At 37.7% G+C, this 20358-nt stretch overlaps 1 protein-coding gene across 1 annotated transcript; it reads left to right on the top strand.

The window, feature by feature from the left end:
* The first annotated feature begins 2465 nt into the window (after window positions 1–2465).
* Window positions 2466–19714, top strand: LOC116178949 (pickpocket protein 28-like). The gene is made up of 10 exons (XM_031498614.1): window positions 2466–2713; window positions 12273–12498; window positions 12545–12787; window positions 12837–12945; window positions 18157–18302; window positions 18356–18545; window positions 18590–18857; window positions 18904–18966; window positions 19009–19210; window positions 19255–19714. Exons 1-10 carry the CDS (start codon window positions 2689–2691, stop codon window positions 19535–19537), a joined length of 1755 nt encoding a protein of 584 aa, XP_031354474.1. The 5' UTR covers window positions 2466–2688; the 3' UTR covers window positions 19538–19714.
* Window positions 19715–20358: the final 644 nt, after the last annotated feature.

Here is a 20358-nt window from a genome sequence, read left to right on the forward strand (position 1 = left end):
TGGGAAATAATTTAGAACCGCTAAATTCTGTACAACCTGAAAATTTCGATGGTGCTCAATCCTTAAATTACTTAAACCTCAAAATTATTAGAGCTACCGTTACAATAGTTAATTAAATTGGTTATTCTTTGGTAGATCTACGACAACTTCTCCCTTTGCTCAATTTTACAGGCAATGTAATAATGTTAGTCGCTTAGCGTTACATACTCTTTGCATTGGGGGCTCTATCTCTGTTTCTGGTGATCAGATCTCAATGGCTATACATTTTAATTAAAGTCAAAGTTTCGCAAATCGATCAGTGCTATTGAATATGAGCCGGATCAAAAGTCTGGTTTCCGAATGCTGAGTAGAAAAAAATTCTCCTATTGAAAATCGTATGCGACTCTTCGTATCTTGTAAAGTAAGTAAATTTTTAGTAAATATTTACTTACGGCCCTCGTCGTTATTTTGACGCTTATCTAAGTACGTTAAATACTGTCTACGTTATTTGTGCAGTTTTACGTAAATCTACGTGTTATCTTATGTTTTTACTTGTTTGTATATTAAATTTCGGTAACTTATAGCCATAAATTGTGAAAAATGTGACATACAGTTTGCTCAAAGAAAGGGTTGTTATCTCTTTGTTTAAGTTGCATTTGATATAAAATAGCTCTCACGGCTTGAAGAATTTAGTTCACAATGTCTCTTCAAGCTTTCTTCATTTTTACCACTTTGGTCGTTTGGGTTTTCGCTGATACGCCTTACACCCTATGTACCTACCGAACCCTACAAAATCCCGATGGGATAATAGTTTTGCTCTGTTTCGGGTCCATCTAATGTTAACGGTGCCACGGTTAATCACTTCCTACTGAACAACTGTACTGCATTGCCTTGCCCAGTCAAAAAAGGTTCTAACGTCCATGTAACCATAAACGCTACCACTCGTAAGTAGAACCTCGTGATTGTAAAGAAATCCATTACAGTGTTGCCTATTTTATTGCAGTTATAACTATTGGGTCAAATACGGATCCTACTTTTTCGCTGGTTGCAAATGTTTTCGGCTTTCCGATAACTGTTTACAAAGTCAATTTGTGCAACATGACAACATGTCCCATACCGGTAGGCGATACTCGAGCCGTCGTTGTTTCGGAAACTGTGCCAAGCAGTACTCCATCGGTGGGTATAACTTGCATCGTTCAAACGTTAAAATCATTTCATTCTTTTTAGGGAACTTATACTGTGAAGGCAATAGTTACTAATAATTCGACCTCCATCGGTTGTTACCAATTGAGGGTAGCTATTTCATAATAATCAAGTTGGTAGCAAATACACTGACGATAACGTCCACGGTATACATTTTAGATTCTTACTTATCATAGTGTACGTTTATTAGAATTACAGATGTAAATGAGTATATTTACATCTTTATTTTCTTAGTCACTCTAATTAAAAGATTTTCAAAGATCGTCATTGTTTCCTTCATTCGCCTCCTTGCGTGATTTCCGGCGACCACAATCATGAAACGAAATTAAAATTTGATGGCGCTATTCTCTTCTGTGTTAATTGAGGTAATAATTTTTTGGATTATACAGGCCAAGTTCCATGATATTGAGTGCTATCATGATGAGCCTCCATATTTAACCCAATAGTACCAATTCAAAAGAGGAAATAACTCCAAACTTTCTAGCTCTACCGGTTTCCGGAAGCAATTAAGAAACAATGCCCCATACGTAGAAATAAATGCATCTCCCTTGCACTGCAGTCAACCCAATTTATTCTTTCAGATTCCTCCAAAACCAATGTTTATCTGGGAAATAATTTGGAACCGCTAAATTTTGTACTTCGATGGTGCTCAATTCTTAAATTACTTGAACCTCAAAATTTAAATCCAAAATTAGAGCTACCGTTACAAGGGTTTATTAAATTGGTCTTTCTCTGGTAGATCTACGATCTTTGCTCAATTTTACAGGCAACGTAATAGTGTTAGCCGCTTACCGTTACATACTCTTATAGTTCCAAGATCGCCATCCTTGAATGGACGGACGGAATTCACTAACGTGTCAGCTGTAACCACGCTAAAATTATAAGCGTTAGCTCTAAACGCACATGGAATCGACGTGCAGTTTTAAATTTGATCGGTGAATTATGTATTTCCATCAGTTCCAGGAATAGAATTTGCAAACGGAATCCCAAAAAAAAACACATGTTAAATAAGCAAACAATCAACGTCCAACTTCGCCGATGACGATGGGTTTTTGTACGTCGGCCTAAATCATCAATGAGCGACGAGAGGGTTGATGATGAAACATCCCTTACTTTGAACATCCACTGTCGACTGATTTTAGTCGCGACCCTCGTACATTAATCAAAGTTCACGTCACCCAGAGCACATATTTTAATTAAAACGTTCCAAACGTCACCCCCTTGCGTCATAAATAATTTGAGGGCAGTCTTTCGGTCCGCGCGTTACCATCACCTGCGTTTTCTAGGAGAGCTTTATCAAAAATTACGTTTGACCAGTGGCCTTATATTATCAGACGTACAATTATGATACGAGATAGCGACATTGGCACTTGGATGTAGGTGGGAGAGCAAGCGTTATCAGTTTGAAATGTTTCAGTAATGTACACGGAAGGAGCGAACATGCCGCTTATTCCTTCCGAAGTTTATTGTTAGTGCGATCTGGTGAAAATTTGTGATAAACCGGCAATGTCTAATAATTATAAATGTGAAGGTAATTAGATTTTAAAATTAGAACTGACCACTTTTCTCGACAGGATTAGAAAATGTCACCGTTTTGCGCTAATTATCGGTTTTACATTAGAATTGTGCAAACACGCATTGTGTTTCAGGGATGGATTTGCTTCCGAGTTAATTCCATTATAATTTTAGGTGATCTCACTTTGGAAGTTAATTGAAATTAATTTTAACAAATCATGCAACAGGTTGACTGCATTACTAAAAACAGAAATCGTTAGGACCTTTTATGGTATCTCTGTAATTCACGAGCCCAATTTGCACTAATTTTTTAACTAAATTAAACGTTGCTACCCAAGCCCCCTCAGGGTGCAATTATTAATTATGAAAATGGTCCACATTAATTAGGGTAAAATCTTGAAAAAATTAGAAAGCCAATCAGTCAAATTGGTTGCTTCGAAGAACGACAACTGAGCAGCCTTCGTGTAGTATTTGAAATGGGTTTTCCTATTTCATAGGGTTGAAACCCCTAATTTTTTTTCGTGTTCTTTACTTACATCCCCTTATTCACCTTTTTATGATGAAGTAAATAGATAAATTCCGGCTAGCATGAAATGAAATGAAAAAACGAAAAATAATTACTTAAAAGCACCCCATACACGCTCAATATTATTGTGCAAATTCAGTGCACAATATGATTGAAGGTTGTTCACAAACGTGCAATATTATTGCGCAAGTCAGATTTTTGCCATGGAATTGTATCGTGTGGAGATGATTGAGCGTGTATGGGCCGCTTTTTATACAAGTCTCAACCAAACACTCATGGGTAACTAGATCTTGCTTAAGCTAGGCAAAATCAAAACGAAATTCGACATAATCAATTTTTCTGTGATATCTATGGAACGCCGTTTTAACATTTAATGTGCAACAATACTATAATCTTAAAGTAATGTTTCGCCCGAATTTCTATTATCTTAATGATAAAATTAAATAATTAATTTTATCTTAATGATAATTTTAAATCATTCTTTTTATCTTAATGATAATTTCAAATCATTTTTTTTATCTTGTGGATAATGGCAAAATAATTACTTTTGTCTTGTTGATAATTTTCCATTTAAAATTATCTAAGATAATCGTAAATGACGAAAGAATTAAATTTATCTTGTTGATAATTTAAATTTTGCTATTTAAAATTATCAACAAGATAAAAAAATGAATTAAAATTATCATTATGATAAAAATAATTATTTTTTTTATCAAATATGAATTATTTTTATCAACAAGATAATAAAAATGAATATTTTTTATCTTGTAGATAGTTTTATTTTGCCTATTTAAAATTATCTTAATGATAAAGTTTAAACAAACTATTTCAATTTCTCTTGTAGATAAGTATAAATAGAAGAATTAAAATTATCTACAAGATAAAAAATATTCATTTTTATTATATATATTGATAAAAATAATTCATATTTGATAAAATAAAATAATTATTTTTATCATAATGATATTTTTAAATCATTTTTTTATCTTGTTGATAATTTTAAATAGCAAAATTTAAATTATCACCAAGATAAATTTAATTCTTACGATTATCTTAGATAATTTTAAATGGCCACCTTTTCAAGTCATAGCGAGATGGAAATACGCTGTTTTATAGGGAAAAAGAGAGAAAGGCAGCGCACGGCGCCATTTAATTTTATCTCAGATAATATTAAATGGCTGAAATAGCCACTTACAATTATTTCAGATAATTTTAAATGGCGGAATGGAATTAAAATTATCCACAAGATAAAAAAAATGATTTGAAATTATCATTAAGATAAAATTAATTATTTAATTTTATGATTAAGATAATAGAAATTCGGGCAAAACTTTACTTTAAGAATATAGTATTGTTGCACATTAAATGCTAAAACGGCGTTCCATAGATATCTTAGTTATTTATAAAGATTTTTTAACAATTTCAAATGCGTTTTTTTAGTCACCAAAGAGGGCCCCGTTTAACGTACACTGTATCTCTCTCCGTTACGGAGATCCCAAAGGTGAGCCACGCCACGAATTCGAACCACCCTGTACATAATTATGAAATCTAGATAAATTGGGGGCGTTAAATGTGTTCACATTTCTACTTACTTAAATTGCAACATTGGAAAAAAATGTATTTCTCGTAATTTTACTAAAGGTATCCAACAACAAAAAATTGAACTCACCTGTCGCTATATATAACAATGTAACAAACGTTTGGACGTCTGCTATATAGCATCAAACCGCTTACGATTATAAGATGTCGGATGGATCGTGTGTTGATAAACGGGCCCCTTGCAATTGTAGATTCCGCAGAAAATTTTGAAGATAACGAATCGTTGGGGGCTGTTTTAACGTTTTAGTCAATTTGTGCAACTTTTTTACAGTACACTTAAACTTTAAGTAATGCAAAAGTGTTCATGAATATGATGCGTTAATACGCCAGGAAGTTGTTCACGTTAACTGTTACACTAACAAATAATAAGTTTATCCTTAGTTCAAAACTAAATCCTTTTATAACGCGTTATAGTGGAAAGAATGCGGATTCTGCGCCGCCTTTACATGATACAAACTTCGAATTAAGTTTTTTAATTGAATCGCACTACTCGAAAACCCGGAGTTCTTCTTTGACTCGTTGCGATATTTTCATAATAAGGACGCGAATTTTTCCCAACGTGTGTATGCGCCTTTAACGTAAAGATGAACTGTTATGGTGGTATCCAGAAATCGGGGAGTACAAATCCTGGGCCACATAGTTTTACTATTTGAAAAAGAGACCTTGGGATATTTGGTCACTTCTAATACAACATAGATACTCTGTTCATCCCAACGACCAAACCGCGAATTCCCAACGTTCGCCCCTCTTAGATACTTCGTAATGTTTTGGACGCCGACAGTGGCGGATTATCTCCCAAAACTTATTGGTTAATGTCTTTTGTTACTACCAATCCCAAATGCTGTCAAAGTCCCACGTAATTTAAAAAATGCACATTCGGCAATCTCCAAACCCATGGTTTTTTTTTGTGGCATTGAGCTAAGGAACGAAACCTAATATCTCCATTTGGTGTAATTTGAGCTATACTCTTGATATATTAACGCCTACTCAACGAAGGAAAAATGGAGGAAATAATTCGCGTAGAAACAAATTTTGGTATAGTTGTAGGTGGAAGGAAGTGTCTTATACAACATACTAAAAGTATGGGGGCGGAGCTAACGGACGAGGGGGGTGTAAAGGTCCCTTTTTTGAGTTTTTTGTAAACGGGGTGGTCCATAGCAAAATATATTCTTATACTTACTTCTCTACATAAAAGATTCCATTCGATTTTTCGCTGGGATCAATATTTGATGATATATGTTAATCTTAATCGGTTTATAAGTCAAAACTATCATCGTCATCTTCGACGATGTCTTCGATGGGTGCTCCGTTAGTGCATGAACCGGAGCACACACCGCAGACAGACACTGAAGCAGAAAATTTCTGCTTTCCGGTCGCCATATGGCCCCAGTTGACATAATATGGTATCAAGAACGGCTCGTTGGTTGTCACCGGTTTTAGGATGTCATCAAAACTAAACCTCTGAGCTCGCCTCTGGGTCTGTGGTGCCCGGTTCGGTTTTTCGTGCAGGTCTTAATTCGTTTTATTTGAAGGCGGGCGACTAAATACACTATAAAGCTCCGGCGAATATACCCAGAAGATTCTCGAGAACTTACAAAATATCTTAAAGTGCGTTTAGAATATTTTCCAGGGACTATTTAAACCACATATGGAGTTTTTGGATTCATCAGTGCTTTTTATAGAGTAGGCGAGTCCAGAAAGTTACGGTAAAGGCCAACAGTTTGAAGAGGGGAAGAAACAGTTTGAAAGGCCCAGAAATGCTCAGCAAAAACGTTTGAAAATGGCTACCAGGCTCTGGAATACTCCAAAACTCTGAATCGCATTTAGAGGGCCTTCCAAAGCCTCTAAATGCTTTTTATAAAATGCTTATGGCTTTGGGGAAATTTGCAGAGCTGTTCCAGGGCATTTTTCCTGTAGTCACACAGCCCGTACATGCGACAGCTTCACACCCAATAATAGTTATTTATTATACAAGACGATAAAGGGATGTTTAAACAACCGAGTGAAAGAATTTCACCAGATGGTTAGTTTCTCTTTATCATCTTGTATAACACAAAATTTAATTTTATAGCAGAAGCCATAGAAATCATTATAAAACTTATGATAGTTATGTGGGTATTTAATTTACACGCCCAAAATAGCAAGCTTAGGTCGTTTCCATGGAAACAATATTGTATTATGTTCTGAACTTCATTTTTATATCGTGCTCCGCGTTCCAGTTTTAATAAGAATGGCAGTTGTCATTGGAATGCATAATGATTTGTTTCACATTACCCTTACCGTTAAGGTGATCACATTATCGTTTCAGTGGAGTTCGAATTGCAAGGCCGAAGTAACAAATAGCTCCCGCTCTTATAAATTGTGGATAGGTGATTGATAAATAATATTTTAACTGTTATAAATTAATTAATTTCAAGACTATCGCGGTGCATGATACTGGAGGTATATCTAATAAAGAAATTTTTTTTTAAATATCTGATACTACTCTCGATCAATTGTTACAGTAAGTCTTTCTGCAGTGCAAATGCGATTTCCTGCGTATTTTGCAATAATTCAAAAAACGCCTCCCAAAAAAACAACCTGCAAATCTTACAGGAAGTTTCTTAGGATATTTCGAAACCATCCTATTGGCTAAGTTGGGGTGCATTTAGTAACTCTAATCCGAGTGTCAGGGGCCCTGTTCGAATAAACATTGAAAAAAATACAAAACCACGCATGAAACCTTTTTGAAAACTTCTTTAAGCTAGGGACGAAATTAACCACCTTTTGCAAGGAGCGTGGAGGGGTAGTCGACTTTGGACGCCCTAAGATTCTTAGAACTTTAATAGCGGCCTCTCTTTCTCGTGTCGCAAATAGAAGCTCGAGTTATGGGAAGTACCCAAAAATTGAGTACCTACTATTTTGTGGTTTTTTTTGCGAAATCCACAAAAAGGTGAACGGGACGTCGGAAGTGGGTATCGACAAAGGGAATGTGGTAGTCTTTGACAAGATCTTATTGATGGTGGAGTCAAAACTGGCTAGTATAATACTGATGTGACACACAAAAGTGCCCTGAAGACCCTTCCATCTCACACGAGGACTTTGATGATTTTTGAATAGCTACTGTCTAGCTACTACTAGCTACTATCTATAGATAAATAAATAAAAATAATACTCAAAAAGGCATTACGGTATTTTTACAATGATTTCAATTGCCAGAATTTAATCTCCTAGTGTTCTCATTTCATTTTTAATGTCAATTCGGAGAGATAATTTTTAGTTACTGTTTAAGTATCGTTGAGGGAAATTAAACATTAAAATATCAAACGAACATAAAAAAACTACATAAATTAAAAATACATTATGACGCCAATAACGTAATGTGTTTATTAAACAAATATTGGGCATAAACTTAGGTCGATGATTTCAGCCGGTAAAAATACACCTTTCCATTACTCGTCGTAATTTACCTCTAAATCATCGCAAATATTTACAAATTGCGCTAATTCGACGTTAGTAACGCAAAATATGCGTACGGGTGGGCTATAAAACGGTTGGTTTACGATCGCGAATGAAATGGGTTTCGCTAAATACTGAAATACCTATCTATTATTACAGTGCTTCAAGAAAAAAAAACGATTTTGAGGCGTCGCCTTCGCCGTCGCCGTAGTGTTCTGTGATATTGTGCATGGGGTACATTCAATAAAGCAAAAATGCAACATTTCATCGCTCACAGGCGTGGTGTGGAAGGTAAAAAGACCCCCTCGATTGGGATTAGAAAGCAAAGAGGTCCCAATAACCACCTCAAAAGAGGTCCACCTGTCGATAGCCAGGACTTAAATTATCGACAATCTGTGTTTTAAAGGCCAGGCGTGCTCCAACGCTCCTATCCTCATCAATTGGAGGAAGGAGGACCTCGGCAACGAATTGATGGAGGAGGTGGATGATGGGGTAGAGCACGATGAGGGTCCAAACACATCAAAGGGGCCTAGAAAACTTTACAGTTGATTAGAATATACCAAAATTTTTGAATTTGGGCGTCCTTTGAACTCGTCATTAAATTATCTGAAAACAAGCCCCCTAGATCGAACTTCGTATTGTGAAGTATGGGAATGGGCCATGGTCAGCAATATATAGAAGAGTTTGCTTTACTGAATTATACGTTTCAACTTTCCTGATGTCAAAGTGCGGCTTTGTTGAATAATGTATTAATTACTTGTAGATAAGTGTTTTTGGACTGCAGCGCGCTTAAAAAGCAGTAATTCGCGCTTTGAATATTTTACTTCGTTCGAAATTACCTTTTATAAATTTTGTGGCACGATTTGTGAATGAATTTAATTTGCCTGGCCTAATTTTTCGAAGAAAAAAACCACTCGTATGCCGCTCTCCGGAAAATGCAGCCGCGCGTTTTCTCAATGAAAATGACCAATTCTCTTCCCTCCCATGTTTATACCATATTTTCCCCCTTTTCAACATATTTCTCTACATATAAAGTAAACAGAGTCGATAATAAACAGCATCCCTGTGTAAATTCGCCTTTTTACAGTCAACCCTGACTTTTGCGTTTTGTTTCATATGTAAGTTTCGTATTAGTCTTCTTTTTCTCCAGTATTTCCCAGTTTACCCAATCGTATGCCTTTAGGATGTCAACAAAAGCTATACACGGAAAGGGCTTTTCTTTTTCCAAATATTCTCGGATCCTTCTCAGCACTCCTATTGCGTGTCTCGTGTCCATTCCTCTTCTGAAACCAAACTGGTCCTCTCCTACATTCTCTTCGACAACTTTGTTAAGCCTTCTATTTAAAATTTAAATTTTCAATAAGATCTTTTGCAATCCTTATTTTCTATTTTTATCTTTGGCATAGTTCCACATTTTTTTCTCTTTATGTAGCGTATTTTCCTTCACGTTATATACCAAATAAGGTCTATCTAATATCTCCAGTTCTTCGGTTTCCCTACATTCCTTTTCATACTATACTGTTCTCGCCTTTCCCTTCCTCCATCTTATTTATAATTTTTCTTGCTATCCAAGACCACCTAAAAAATCCAAAAATCTTTACAGAAATGGAAGACAATATCGGGCAATTTTGCATCAGATAAGAAAAAACGTTGGCTTGGGTCGTGGCATTTAAACAAATGGTCGTGGTCATAATTTATTAAGCAAATAAATCCTGGATACAAAGAGATAAATCTGACACAAAGCCTCTATGCGGGTCGTACAATGGATTCGAATAAACATAATTAAAAGGACATAATAACAAAATTTCTGGAATAACAAGAAACTTACAAAGCTTGATTTTATATGGTACCTCGTACGCAGACGGTCGATAATTCATATTAGTTTTTTTTCTCTTTTGATAACGTGGTCGAGGACAACTTTGCGATAAACTGGCGCATTAAGCAAAAACACACACCAGCACTCGCCGTCAGCTTCAGAAAGACTTTTTGTCACTTAAAATGCAACAACACCCATCCCGAGGGGTTGTAATGGCATTATTCTTGTCCTTCGTATAGGAAATATGTAGAAGATTACCGGAAGTTCTGGAGAAATACAAGGTAATATTGAGAGAATTTTGGGCGGACGAAAATTTATAGGAAGTCTAATCAGAAGAAATTTTGAAAAGACCAGAACACTACAAAAAGGTCAAGAAACAGCTGAGTAAACAGAAGAAGATCGTGTGACCAACAAGAAATTTTACTTGTTTGTTCCATCGACATTAGAGATGAACTGCGCGTGCCAATGGTAAACGCGAATACTGTAGGTGAGAGAGAAGGGTGAAAGCTAAGAGGCAATCTCTCTCTATCGCGTACTTTATAGGAGCAAATTAAAAACGGTTTTTGAAAAATTAAATTAAAGAGAGCATTCCGGCCCCAAAATTGTCTGTAGGCGAATTTACCGACAAGTTAACTTTTGCTAGTAATTTTCGAAGGCGAATTTACCGGGACGAATTTTGCACGGAAAGAAATATTGAGTACATATAGCATCACAAAATTTGTGGTTCATAGCAGCAACAGCTTTCTTCACTTTTATAAGGCTTAGCGATAGACGTGTTTTTTCCTGCCTGAACAGTTTTTTTAATTTATTAACATTCGATTATTACTTCAGTTTATATTCAATATTCTGACACTCCATCTAGGTATTTCCTTTGTAAACCTGTTTAGTTAAAATGTAAGTTATTTCTATTACCTTAGTTTCTTATTTTCGCCGCCAGAGATCACCCGAGTGTTATTTGTTTCATTCTCTTGTCGCTAGAGTTCACGCTTTATACCTTAATTTAATATCTGGCACAGTGATTACGTGCAAATTATTTTTCTTAATACGCCATTAATTTCACTTAACTTACTGTCTACCTGAAAAGGGCTCATTGTAGTGAATCTCACCATATTTCTTTGGAGTGTTTCTATTTCTGATGTGTTGTGGATGTTCCATTTAATACGCTTAGCGGGTTTATATTTGTATGAAATTAGTCTGAGGTATGTAAAGAGTATGACTTGTGTTCTCTCATAGTTTTCTCCTAGGTTCTCATCGTTTTCTCTTCCGGATTACTTTTTCGATATTATCTACTACTTATACATCTGTTGCAGATAAGGCAGAAAAGCGTTCTTCTGAGCTCAAAAGGTCGTTACAAGAGTTCAAAGGTAATTTAACAATTATAGCTCCGTTGTTTTCTGCGGAAGTCTGTTTTGACATTGATAATTTCCCTGACTACGAGTTGAGCCCTTTTTGCTAAAAAAATTGAGTTAAATTTAAACATTGACATCTCAGATCTTTTGTAATAGTTTTAGATCATTAATTATACCCTCGATTGTGACAACCTTTTATTACTCGATTAATTATTATGTTCCTACCCCTGTCAATTATTTTATTATTCACCTGGCCCCACTTCTACTTTACCTAAGCTTAGAGTGCGCTTACCTACTTGTAATTTTGTTACTTTGAACGTAACAAATTGTCTTGGAAGAACCGGAGTGATGTGAATTATCTTATGACTAATTGGAATTGGCGACATTTCTTGATGGAAAAGTTCCCAAAGAAAAACCTACTTGGAGATGAGCTTTTCGATCACTGTTAGCAACAGGCATTAATAAAGTTCCACGAAAACGGTTTACATTGTCATAATAAAAAAACAGATGGCGGACGTTAAAATTTTTAAGAACGTTATTTATAAAAGTTTATAATCAAAATCATTATTCTTAAGACACGGTTTTATTTAAAATTGCGAAAAGCTTTTAAACTTTAACTTCCTCTGAACAAGTCCTTTAGTAATGGAAGTGTTTATCTATACTTCAGCACAGTTTATGTCCATTACTACAAACAACATGTTTAAAAATAGCATAAAATTATTGAAATATTACTGTAAGAACACATGCGAATTTTTTTGGCAATTTGACAAGCATCAAAAACGTTCACTCTACTCAACAATGTCTTCAAAGCAACAAGCTAGGAGTGATACCACTGATTTTCTTAAAGTAATTCCTACAAGAAACAACGAGGGGGAGGTAAACTTCACCGCCGGTAGAAAGCGAAGTTCGAAGAAGTTCCAGGATGCCGAAGCGGAAGTGCGACCGGCCAGCTACGAGAGGAAAAAAGGGACTTGCACGAAGAACACAGTCCACTACTTCTGCGAGTTTTGCGATAACACCTCCATTCACGGCTTCAAATTTTTGGGCGAACGAAAGCGCTACGTCCTCGAGAAGTACCTCGTTGCAAATTAACGATTGTTTACCACAAATTTGTTGCAGGGTTTGGTGGGCGTTGATAATTTTGGTAGCTTTCTTCATGTCCTCGTCTTTGATCAGAAAGTCATACTTTAAGTGGCAAAGCTCGCCGATTATCGTCACGTTTGCGACCCGCGAGACTCCGATATGGGAGATTCCGTTTCCGGCCATCACAATTTGCCCGGAGGTGAACGCTCACCCCAAGGTGTTTAACTACAGTGACGTATACTTGAAGTACAGGATGAAGCAGAAGACCACCGAAGAGGAGTAGGTGCCATACTGTTTTTGAGCATAGCTTAAAATTGTAATGTTTCAGGGATACGTATTTTAGGCTGTACTCGACGATCTGCAACGAGCATTTGGAATTCGTCGATCAAAATGCTACGAAACTGATGACCAACGACGAATTTGTTATGTTTTTGGGTGTAAGTATTTGTAACCCATGGCGCTTGGTTAGTTGTAGGTTTCCATCCGGCCAATGGCAGACTGAGGTCTTGCAGTACGATGTACCTACTTTATACTGACACTCTTTGAGTGGAAATTTCAGTATAATGTAGTCCCTATTGATTGCGAACACAAGCAAACTTGCACCAGGTTCTCGAAAGCACGGATCGTGATCTTATTTAGGCACAGAGATACAAAGCCAAATTCCCACTGCACTGAATATTAATTTTGCAGAGTGTACAAGTTAATTGTCCTCAAATTTTTACTGCAATTTAATATTAATTTATTTAATAGCGTTCTGGCGTATCAAAGTCGAAACTTCTCAACTCAAAATCCGAAACGGAACTTAGTGAAGCCGTTGAGTTAGCGTGTTTGTTCTACACTCTCCTCCAGATATTAAAAAACCTCCCCTACCCTGGCACAGAGCAACGCCGCCGAGCCCGCGCTTCTCTTATCTACTCAGCACACATGTCATTCTAAACGCACTTCGCTTATCGCCAGACCTACTTACGTCCACGTTTTCTGGGAAGCGGTACAAATCTAAATTTTTCTGTTGAACGAAATAAAAAAATTTTAAAACGGAAACGCGGTCACCCGTTACACTATCTAGTGTGTTATAGTCCCAAACGGCTTTAGAAAATCCTCTCAGCGAAGCATTTACGCCTTCTCCAGAAATTTTTGATATTCCTAAGAGGGTTTTTGAAATTAAAGTTTTATTCAAGTACGTATTTGTGCTTTTGCATTTTAAATTACTGTACAAAGATAGCCACCCTTCCATCTCGTTCTGTAAAACTTGAACTTTTTCGTGTTTAGAGGTATACCAAGCGCTTGGCAACGCTGCAGCACTTTCCGAACTCTTCGTATGTTGATTGCCAGGTCTGTATTGTAGATGAGGATGTCAGGTAGCCGGCGGATTTATTATTAATTTTCCCAATGTGTGTTGGGACGTGGAGTAGCCGCCTAGGCTTCTTTCAAGCCTACCTGATGGAGATTCAGCTTTCTGGCACCCTTGCTTCCATATGTCTTCCAGGGTGGAGTAGCGGTACGTTAGCGTGGTAAAATTCTGAGGGCCATGGGACAATATTTCGGCCGTTGGGGTCAAATTTTGGCAGTTGGTCCGGGGTGCAAGTTCGAATTTAGACAATTTTTCCCGGGGTGCGGGATTATATTTCGGCAGTTGGTCCGGGGTGCAGGATTTCGGTAGTTGGCCCTGGGGCCCGGGGTGTGAACCGGGGTATTTCAGATTCGAACCCACGATATACCTAAATACCTTTGACATTTCCTTCTATACGCCAGCATTATCGATCCATTAAAGACTTCCTCCTAAATTCACCCCCGAAAACAACTTTGCATATTCTTTATAACAAGCTTTACTGGATTTGGAGTTTACACCTACCAACTTTTCTACTGCTTTTGCAACAAGCCATTCAATGGACGGTGTGTTATCTTTTTCAACCAAAGTTATTATTGTGGTCATTTTATTTGCAAAGACTGTGATTTTTATAAGCAAACATTTTCATTCTGTTGGAATAGATAATTCAATAAAAATAATATTATTCTAAAAATAAGAAAGCAAAAACAGTAAACGTATTTTTTGATTCATGATCATTTACCCCCTAAAACACATTATTCAAATGCCCAAGATTATACCAAAGATCCCAAAATGTTTGTTAATGAACCAAATTTTGTCGGGAAAATGTCGAAACGTATATGCATAAATTATATTTCCCTTTAAATTCTTTTTACAGCGCACCTAAAGTTCTTTTTCGTAGAGCTAAACAATGCTCTAGGATTTGCAGAGCTGTTAAAAGCACCTTCCATAGATCTTTCGGTGCTCTCCAGGAATTACTAGAATTACATGAGGTAGAGGAGATTCACGAAAAGTACCCTGGTAGGCACTCCAAGAAGTGTTCTGTGGGAATTGAGAGATTTTAGAATTGTATACCGTTTTTCTAGGAATTTGTATCAGTTTTCCAAAACTGCCTAGATTTCTTTCGAAGCTTTTATACACTTTCCAGCTTTTTCAAGCCTACCTGATGGCTTTCTAGCGTGAGAATATTCTGGGGAGTGGGGGCCATGGGAAAATATTTCAGCAAATTTCGGCAGTTGGTCCGAGTAAAATTTTGTTAGTTGGCCCAGAGTCTAAGATCAAATTTTGGCAATTGACCCGGGTTGCGGGAACATATTTGGGCAGTTGGTCCGGGGTGCAGGATTTCGGCACCTGGGGTATTTCGGGAGTTGGCTCGGGGTGTGAACCGGGCTATTTCAGAGGTTGGCCTGGGGGAGATTGAAGTTCATAAGTATGGCGGCGATGTACTTTGAACTTTACAAATTGCGCAAAATTATTACATTTATTATAAATAGACTTCCGGTTAAACTGTGGTCTGGGGCTGAAATAAGGAATCTCCTTGATTGCTTTCTGTAAATGGAAAAGACGTACCCACTTATTCCTTGTTGGAAGCTTTCAAGAACGCGTGTAATTTAGAGTATGCTGACAAATCTGTTCCATTTCTTAATCGCATCATTGTTTGAAGTTTTGAATGAATGCAGCAAAGGATAGAAGATTTAAATACCTTTGACATTTCCTTCTATATGCAGGCATTATCGATCCATTTAAGACTTCCTCCTATTCACCCCCAAACACAACTTCATATTCTTTATAATAAGCTTTAGGTACTGGATTTGGAGTTTGCACCTACCAACTTTTCTTCTGCTTTTGCAACAAGCCGGTGTGTTATCTTTATCAACCAAAGTTATTTTGTGGTCATTTTATTTACAAAGACCGTTTTTATAAGCAAACATTTTCATTCTGTTGGAATAGATAATTCAATAAAAATAATATCTAATTTAGTTATTCTAAAAATAAGAAAGCAAAAACAGTAAACATATTTTTTGGTTTTTGATTCATGATCATTTACCCCCTAAAACACATTATTCAAATGCCCAAGATTATACCAAAGATCCCAAAACGTTTGTTAATGAAACAAATTTTGTCGGGAAAATGTCGAAACGTATAGTTTGATATGCATAAATTACATTTCCCTTTAAATTCTTTTTTAAGTTCTTTTTCATACAGCTAAACAATGTTTTAGTATTTTTAGAGCCGTTAAAAGCACTGTCCATAGATCTTTGGGTGCTTTCCAGGAATTACTAGAATAGAAAGCTTTTATACACTTTTCAGCTTTTTCAAGCCTACCTGATGGTGATTTAGTTTTCTGGCACCCTTCTATGGTAGTCTTAACCTTTTTGAGTGTAGACAACTCTCAAAGAGGTGTATAAAACTCTAAGCCTTATAGTGCTAGAAGGCATAAGACAGCCTTGAAAGACTTTCAGAAGACTAAAATGCTTCCAAGGGCAATTTTTATCTTATCAGGGTCTTCGAGGCGCTTTCCGGAGAAATCTACTGCCTATAATACATTTCCGCTCCTATTTTTGTGTAACAATTTTAAGATAAATAGATGGAATCCCCCCCTCCCTTGCATTACGAAGCTTTGATTGCCTCTTCGAAAAGATTATTATGACTGTGCTAGAGGTGACGTTTAAAAAATCAATCTTCCTTCGGGTGTACTACAGGTCCTTCCGCAGAAACCTCTAATGGTTAGCACTCATACGGTGCGGTACGGGAGTCTTGTGGGAAAAATAAACCCCCCCCCCCTCCCTCCCCTCCCCAGCATTACGAACATTTGATCACCTTTTCGAAAAGGTTACCGTGGCACTGCTAGGATAATAAACAAAAATGACCAGGTCTTCCTTCGCTAAGAGTACTGCTGGAGAGGGGTGGGGGGGGAGAGGAATCTACCCTACAGATGGAAATAATTGCCCCCTCAACAATTATCTGGAATGGAGTAACCTCTACAACTTGCGCTAAAAACACGTCTTTTCCAACTGTTTACATGCTTCCCCTTCCACCTCTTACGTACTTTTCATATCCCTTCAATGTCTATTTTTAGCATTTTTTAAGAATTAAAAAAATATGCTATTGTTTCCGTTTTGTCCGTCCGTCCGTCCGGACCCACTTCTGCCGTTTCGAACTATTTCTAGGGGAAAGGTCCTAGAATCCTCGAATTTTTTGCAGTAGGTAGCCTATACCTTGAAGGTGTGCCAGACGGCCATCAAATTTCGCTGTCTAACAGCCCCCCTCCCTCTCCCCCACGAATTATTTCCTGAGATGCTGTTTTTAATAATAATAATAATAATAATAATAATAATTTTTAATTTGAAAGTAAAACGTGCGTAACTTTTACATACGACAACCAGTTGGTTTCAGATTTTGCATACGCATGCTTTTAGTGGTGCCAAGGTAAGCTTTAGAAAATGGGGGGGGGGGGGGGGTAAAAATTAATTTTATCTCTCATTGTATTCTAATTAAAGGTCTCAACGAAAGGAACCGTTTTCTACCAACTACTGCCCTTCTTTTTGTCCTCTTATCAAAGTACGGAGTGGAGGGAGAGGTGGGGGGGGGGGGGGGAGTGGAACCAGTTTTATCCTTCATGGTACTCTAATGAAAGGTCTCAAGGAACTAATTTCTACCAACAATAGCCATCCTCCTCGACCTCTTATCGTGTTCGGGTATATTCCCTTATACCTCAAGAACGCATTGTCGGAAGAGGGTACTCACAAAGGGCGATTGAGACACAGTTTATACTTGTTTACGCTTTTTTCTAGATTTTTCTTTGGCCATTTCCTTTATCCTTCCTTTGACATTTTCCTTCGCACCGATTGAAGACCGTCTTCCCTCTTTCTTCGCACATCCTCCTCCATTTGTTCATTCACTTCACTTCACGCCTTTTTCCTTAACCTTGTTTTTTTTACGCATGGTAGGTATATGGATCCTCCTTTAACCCTTCTCTTTTTCAGTCCTCGTCTCTTTCTGTCACAGCTGCACGAAAATGTGTCACCTTATTTCTTCACATACACTTAACCTCCCCCCCCTTCCCTTCTCTTCCTTGCTAGGTTTTTCACGCTACCTTTTTCTTTTGTGCTCACTCTCACTGCTCTCCAAACTACACGATTTTTCCATACTTTCTTCACACTTCCTTTATACCTCCTGTACGGCTCCTTCTCGCCCCCATTTTCAAAGTCAGTTGGAATTTGCAAAATTTCTTTAAGCTACCGAGATTGCAAAACATAATTTATTATTGTGTCCAATTAGTGCTTATCAACCCCTCATAATACTAATTTAAACCAATTAGTCTTTTGCAGATTTGCAAATGGAGCAGTGTTCGTGGCTTGGAGACAGTTTGAGTTGCGAGCGAAGCTTCACCAACATTTTAACCAGCGAAGGCTGGTGTAGGACCTTCAACATGTTACATCCTGACGAAGTATACGTAAACGCCGGGTAAATATTGGAGGTTTTATTCCCCGATCTTCTCACGTTTTTAAACTTGTCAGAGAACTGTCGGAAAACCACACCAGGAGAGCCCAGGAATGGAGTTTGGAGGAAGGATACCCGGCGGGTGTCGGTTTGAACACCTACCCTAGAAGAACTATGCTGACGGGTGCCAAGGCTGGGCTGCAGCTGGATTTGTTTGTCGATGATTCCAACTTGGACTATTTGTGTAGTGAAATTAGCGGTTTCAAGGTGGGTTTCGCCATGGGTTTTTTCATCCCAACGGTCCACTTCAGGTAACTCTGCACCATCCTGCCGAAATACCAGATATGGACACTCACTTCCGAATTCCCATGGACGAAGCTGCAGTTGTCGCAATTAAACCTAGCATGATTAAGACATCGGAAGAAATTAGATCGTATAGCATTTACGACCGTCTGTGCTATTTACCTGGTGAAAGGCAGCTGAGCAACTACAAAATCTACACGCAACAAAACTGCATGGTGGAATGCCTCGCTAACTACACTCTGCACGTCTGCGGTTGCGCAGGATTCTACATGATCTGTATTAATGCAAACGAACTTCCTGAAATCACGCGATCGTTTTTCAGCTCAAGAGGACGTGACGCATATGTGTGGAGCTGGAAGTAGGAAATGTTTGGAGGAAGCTCGAGGTAAAATTGTGCCCATGCATAACTGTTAACCACTAAATTTAGTCTCCTTCTTGGAAAATGACCTGGAGGATTTCATCTTGGGAAGAAGCATGGGGGAGAAAATTCAAGACCCCAGGGAGTGCTTTTGTCTGCCATCGTGCACGTCAATCTCATTCGACGCGGAGGTCTCACAATCGCAATGGGACTGGCGAAAAACCTTCCATTACAAGGAACACGACGAAAGCTTCAACATAACCTTTGAAAGGTACACCCTTACAAACCTATCACTCCCACAGTTACTACTTTCAGGGACCACTTTTCGCGACTGATCGTCTACTACAAGAACCTACAGTTCATGACGTCGGAGAGGAACGAGCTTTACGGCCTTTCCGATTTTTTGGCGAACTGCGGCGGTTTCCTCGGTCTCTTCTGCGGGCTCTCCTTTACGTCCATCATGGAGGTTCTCTACTACCTGACGCTACGGATTGCCTGCAACACGCTCAGGTTCGGCAGACGGGTTTGGTCCGGCAATCAGAAGATGGTCGAGCGGGAAAGGATGCGAAAGATCGGGTTGAAGCAGCAGCAACGATAGACTGCGTGTCTTAATCGGGGAGTCTGGGTTACTCCAACTGAAAGTTTGCACCAAACGAAAATGCAACAGCGCGCTGACCAAATTCTCTTCTTAAGAGTGTCTAGCGTTGGCTACAAATTGTAATTGTTTGCAAAAAGATATGATTTTATTTGCTTTAATAAATTATTACATGACTGATTTTGGGGAAAAGTATAGACAGGGGGTCCGTGAAGTTAGCAGAAAATTGGCGGCACACATTTCGAGAGTAGCTGGATTGGTTTCGTAAAAAGTTTGCCAGCAGAACATAGTCATTGAGGATTTTTACCTCGAAATAATTCGGGAAGTTTTAAAATTTTGTAGGTTTGGTTGCGTAGAAATAAAATTCCCAAAATTTAGTGGTAAAGGTTTTCACGGTTTCCCAAACTGTCAAAATAACTAGCTTTTGCCGCATTATTAATGGTACTTTACACCCTATATTTCTAATCCACTTGTCTTCAAAAATGTGCAAATATATATAAGCATCATGGGTAGAATGAGCCGGTGCTCCATCAAGTTGAAACCAGGTAATTTTTTCAATGATGGTACAATCACATCAACTAACGCGTTTATTTCAAGGTCTCTTGAGAAAATTATCCATATAACGGTCGCAATGTTAAAAAATATTAAATAAAACCATTACAGAAGGCCTTGAATAAGTAACCTATGATTACTTATTCAATGGTATAGGGAAGGCAATAGTTGATCGATGTAGAATTTTTTCCACATTTGAAAGTGCAAAAAAAATAAAACAGGTTTCATTTCAAAAAATCAACTTTTTAGGGTTCGTACTTGACCTAGAACTG

This window comes from Photinus pyralis, unplaced genomic scaffold, assembly GCF_008802855.1.
Source record: "Photinus pyralis isolate 1611_PpyrPB1 unplaced genomic scaffold, Ppyr1.3 Ppyr1.4_LG8, whole genome shotgun sequence".
NCBI lineage: Eukaryota > Metazoa > Arthropoda > Insecta > Coleoptera > Lampyridae > Photinus > Photinus pyralis.

Bases quoted from the DNA above. Each gene is read 5' to 3' on its own strand.
- LOC116178949 (XM_031498614.1), top strand. From the start codon at position 2,689: ATGTCTAATAATTATAAATGTGAAG. The intron at 2,714-12,272 runs GTAATTAGATTT...ATTTTCTTAAAG, and splicing joins TAATAATTATAAATGTGAAG to TAATTCCTACAAGAAACAAC. The intron at 18,546-18,589 runs GTGGGTTTCGCC...GGTCCACTTCAG, and splicing joins GTGAAATTAGCGGTTTCAAG to GTAACTCTGCACCATCCTGC.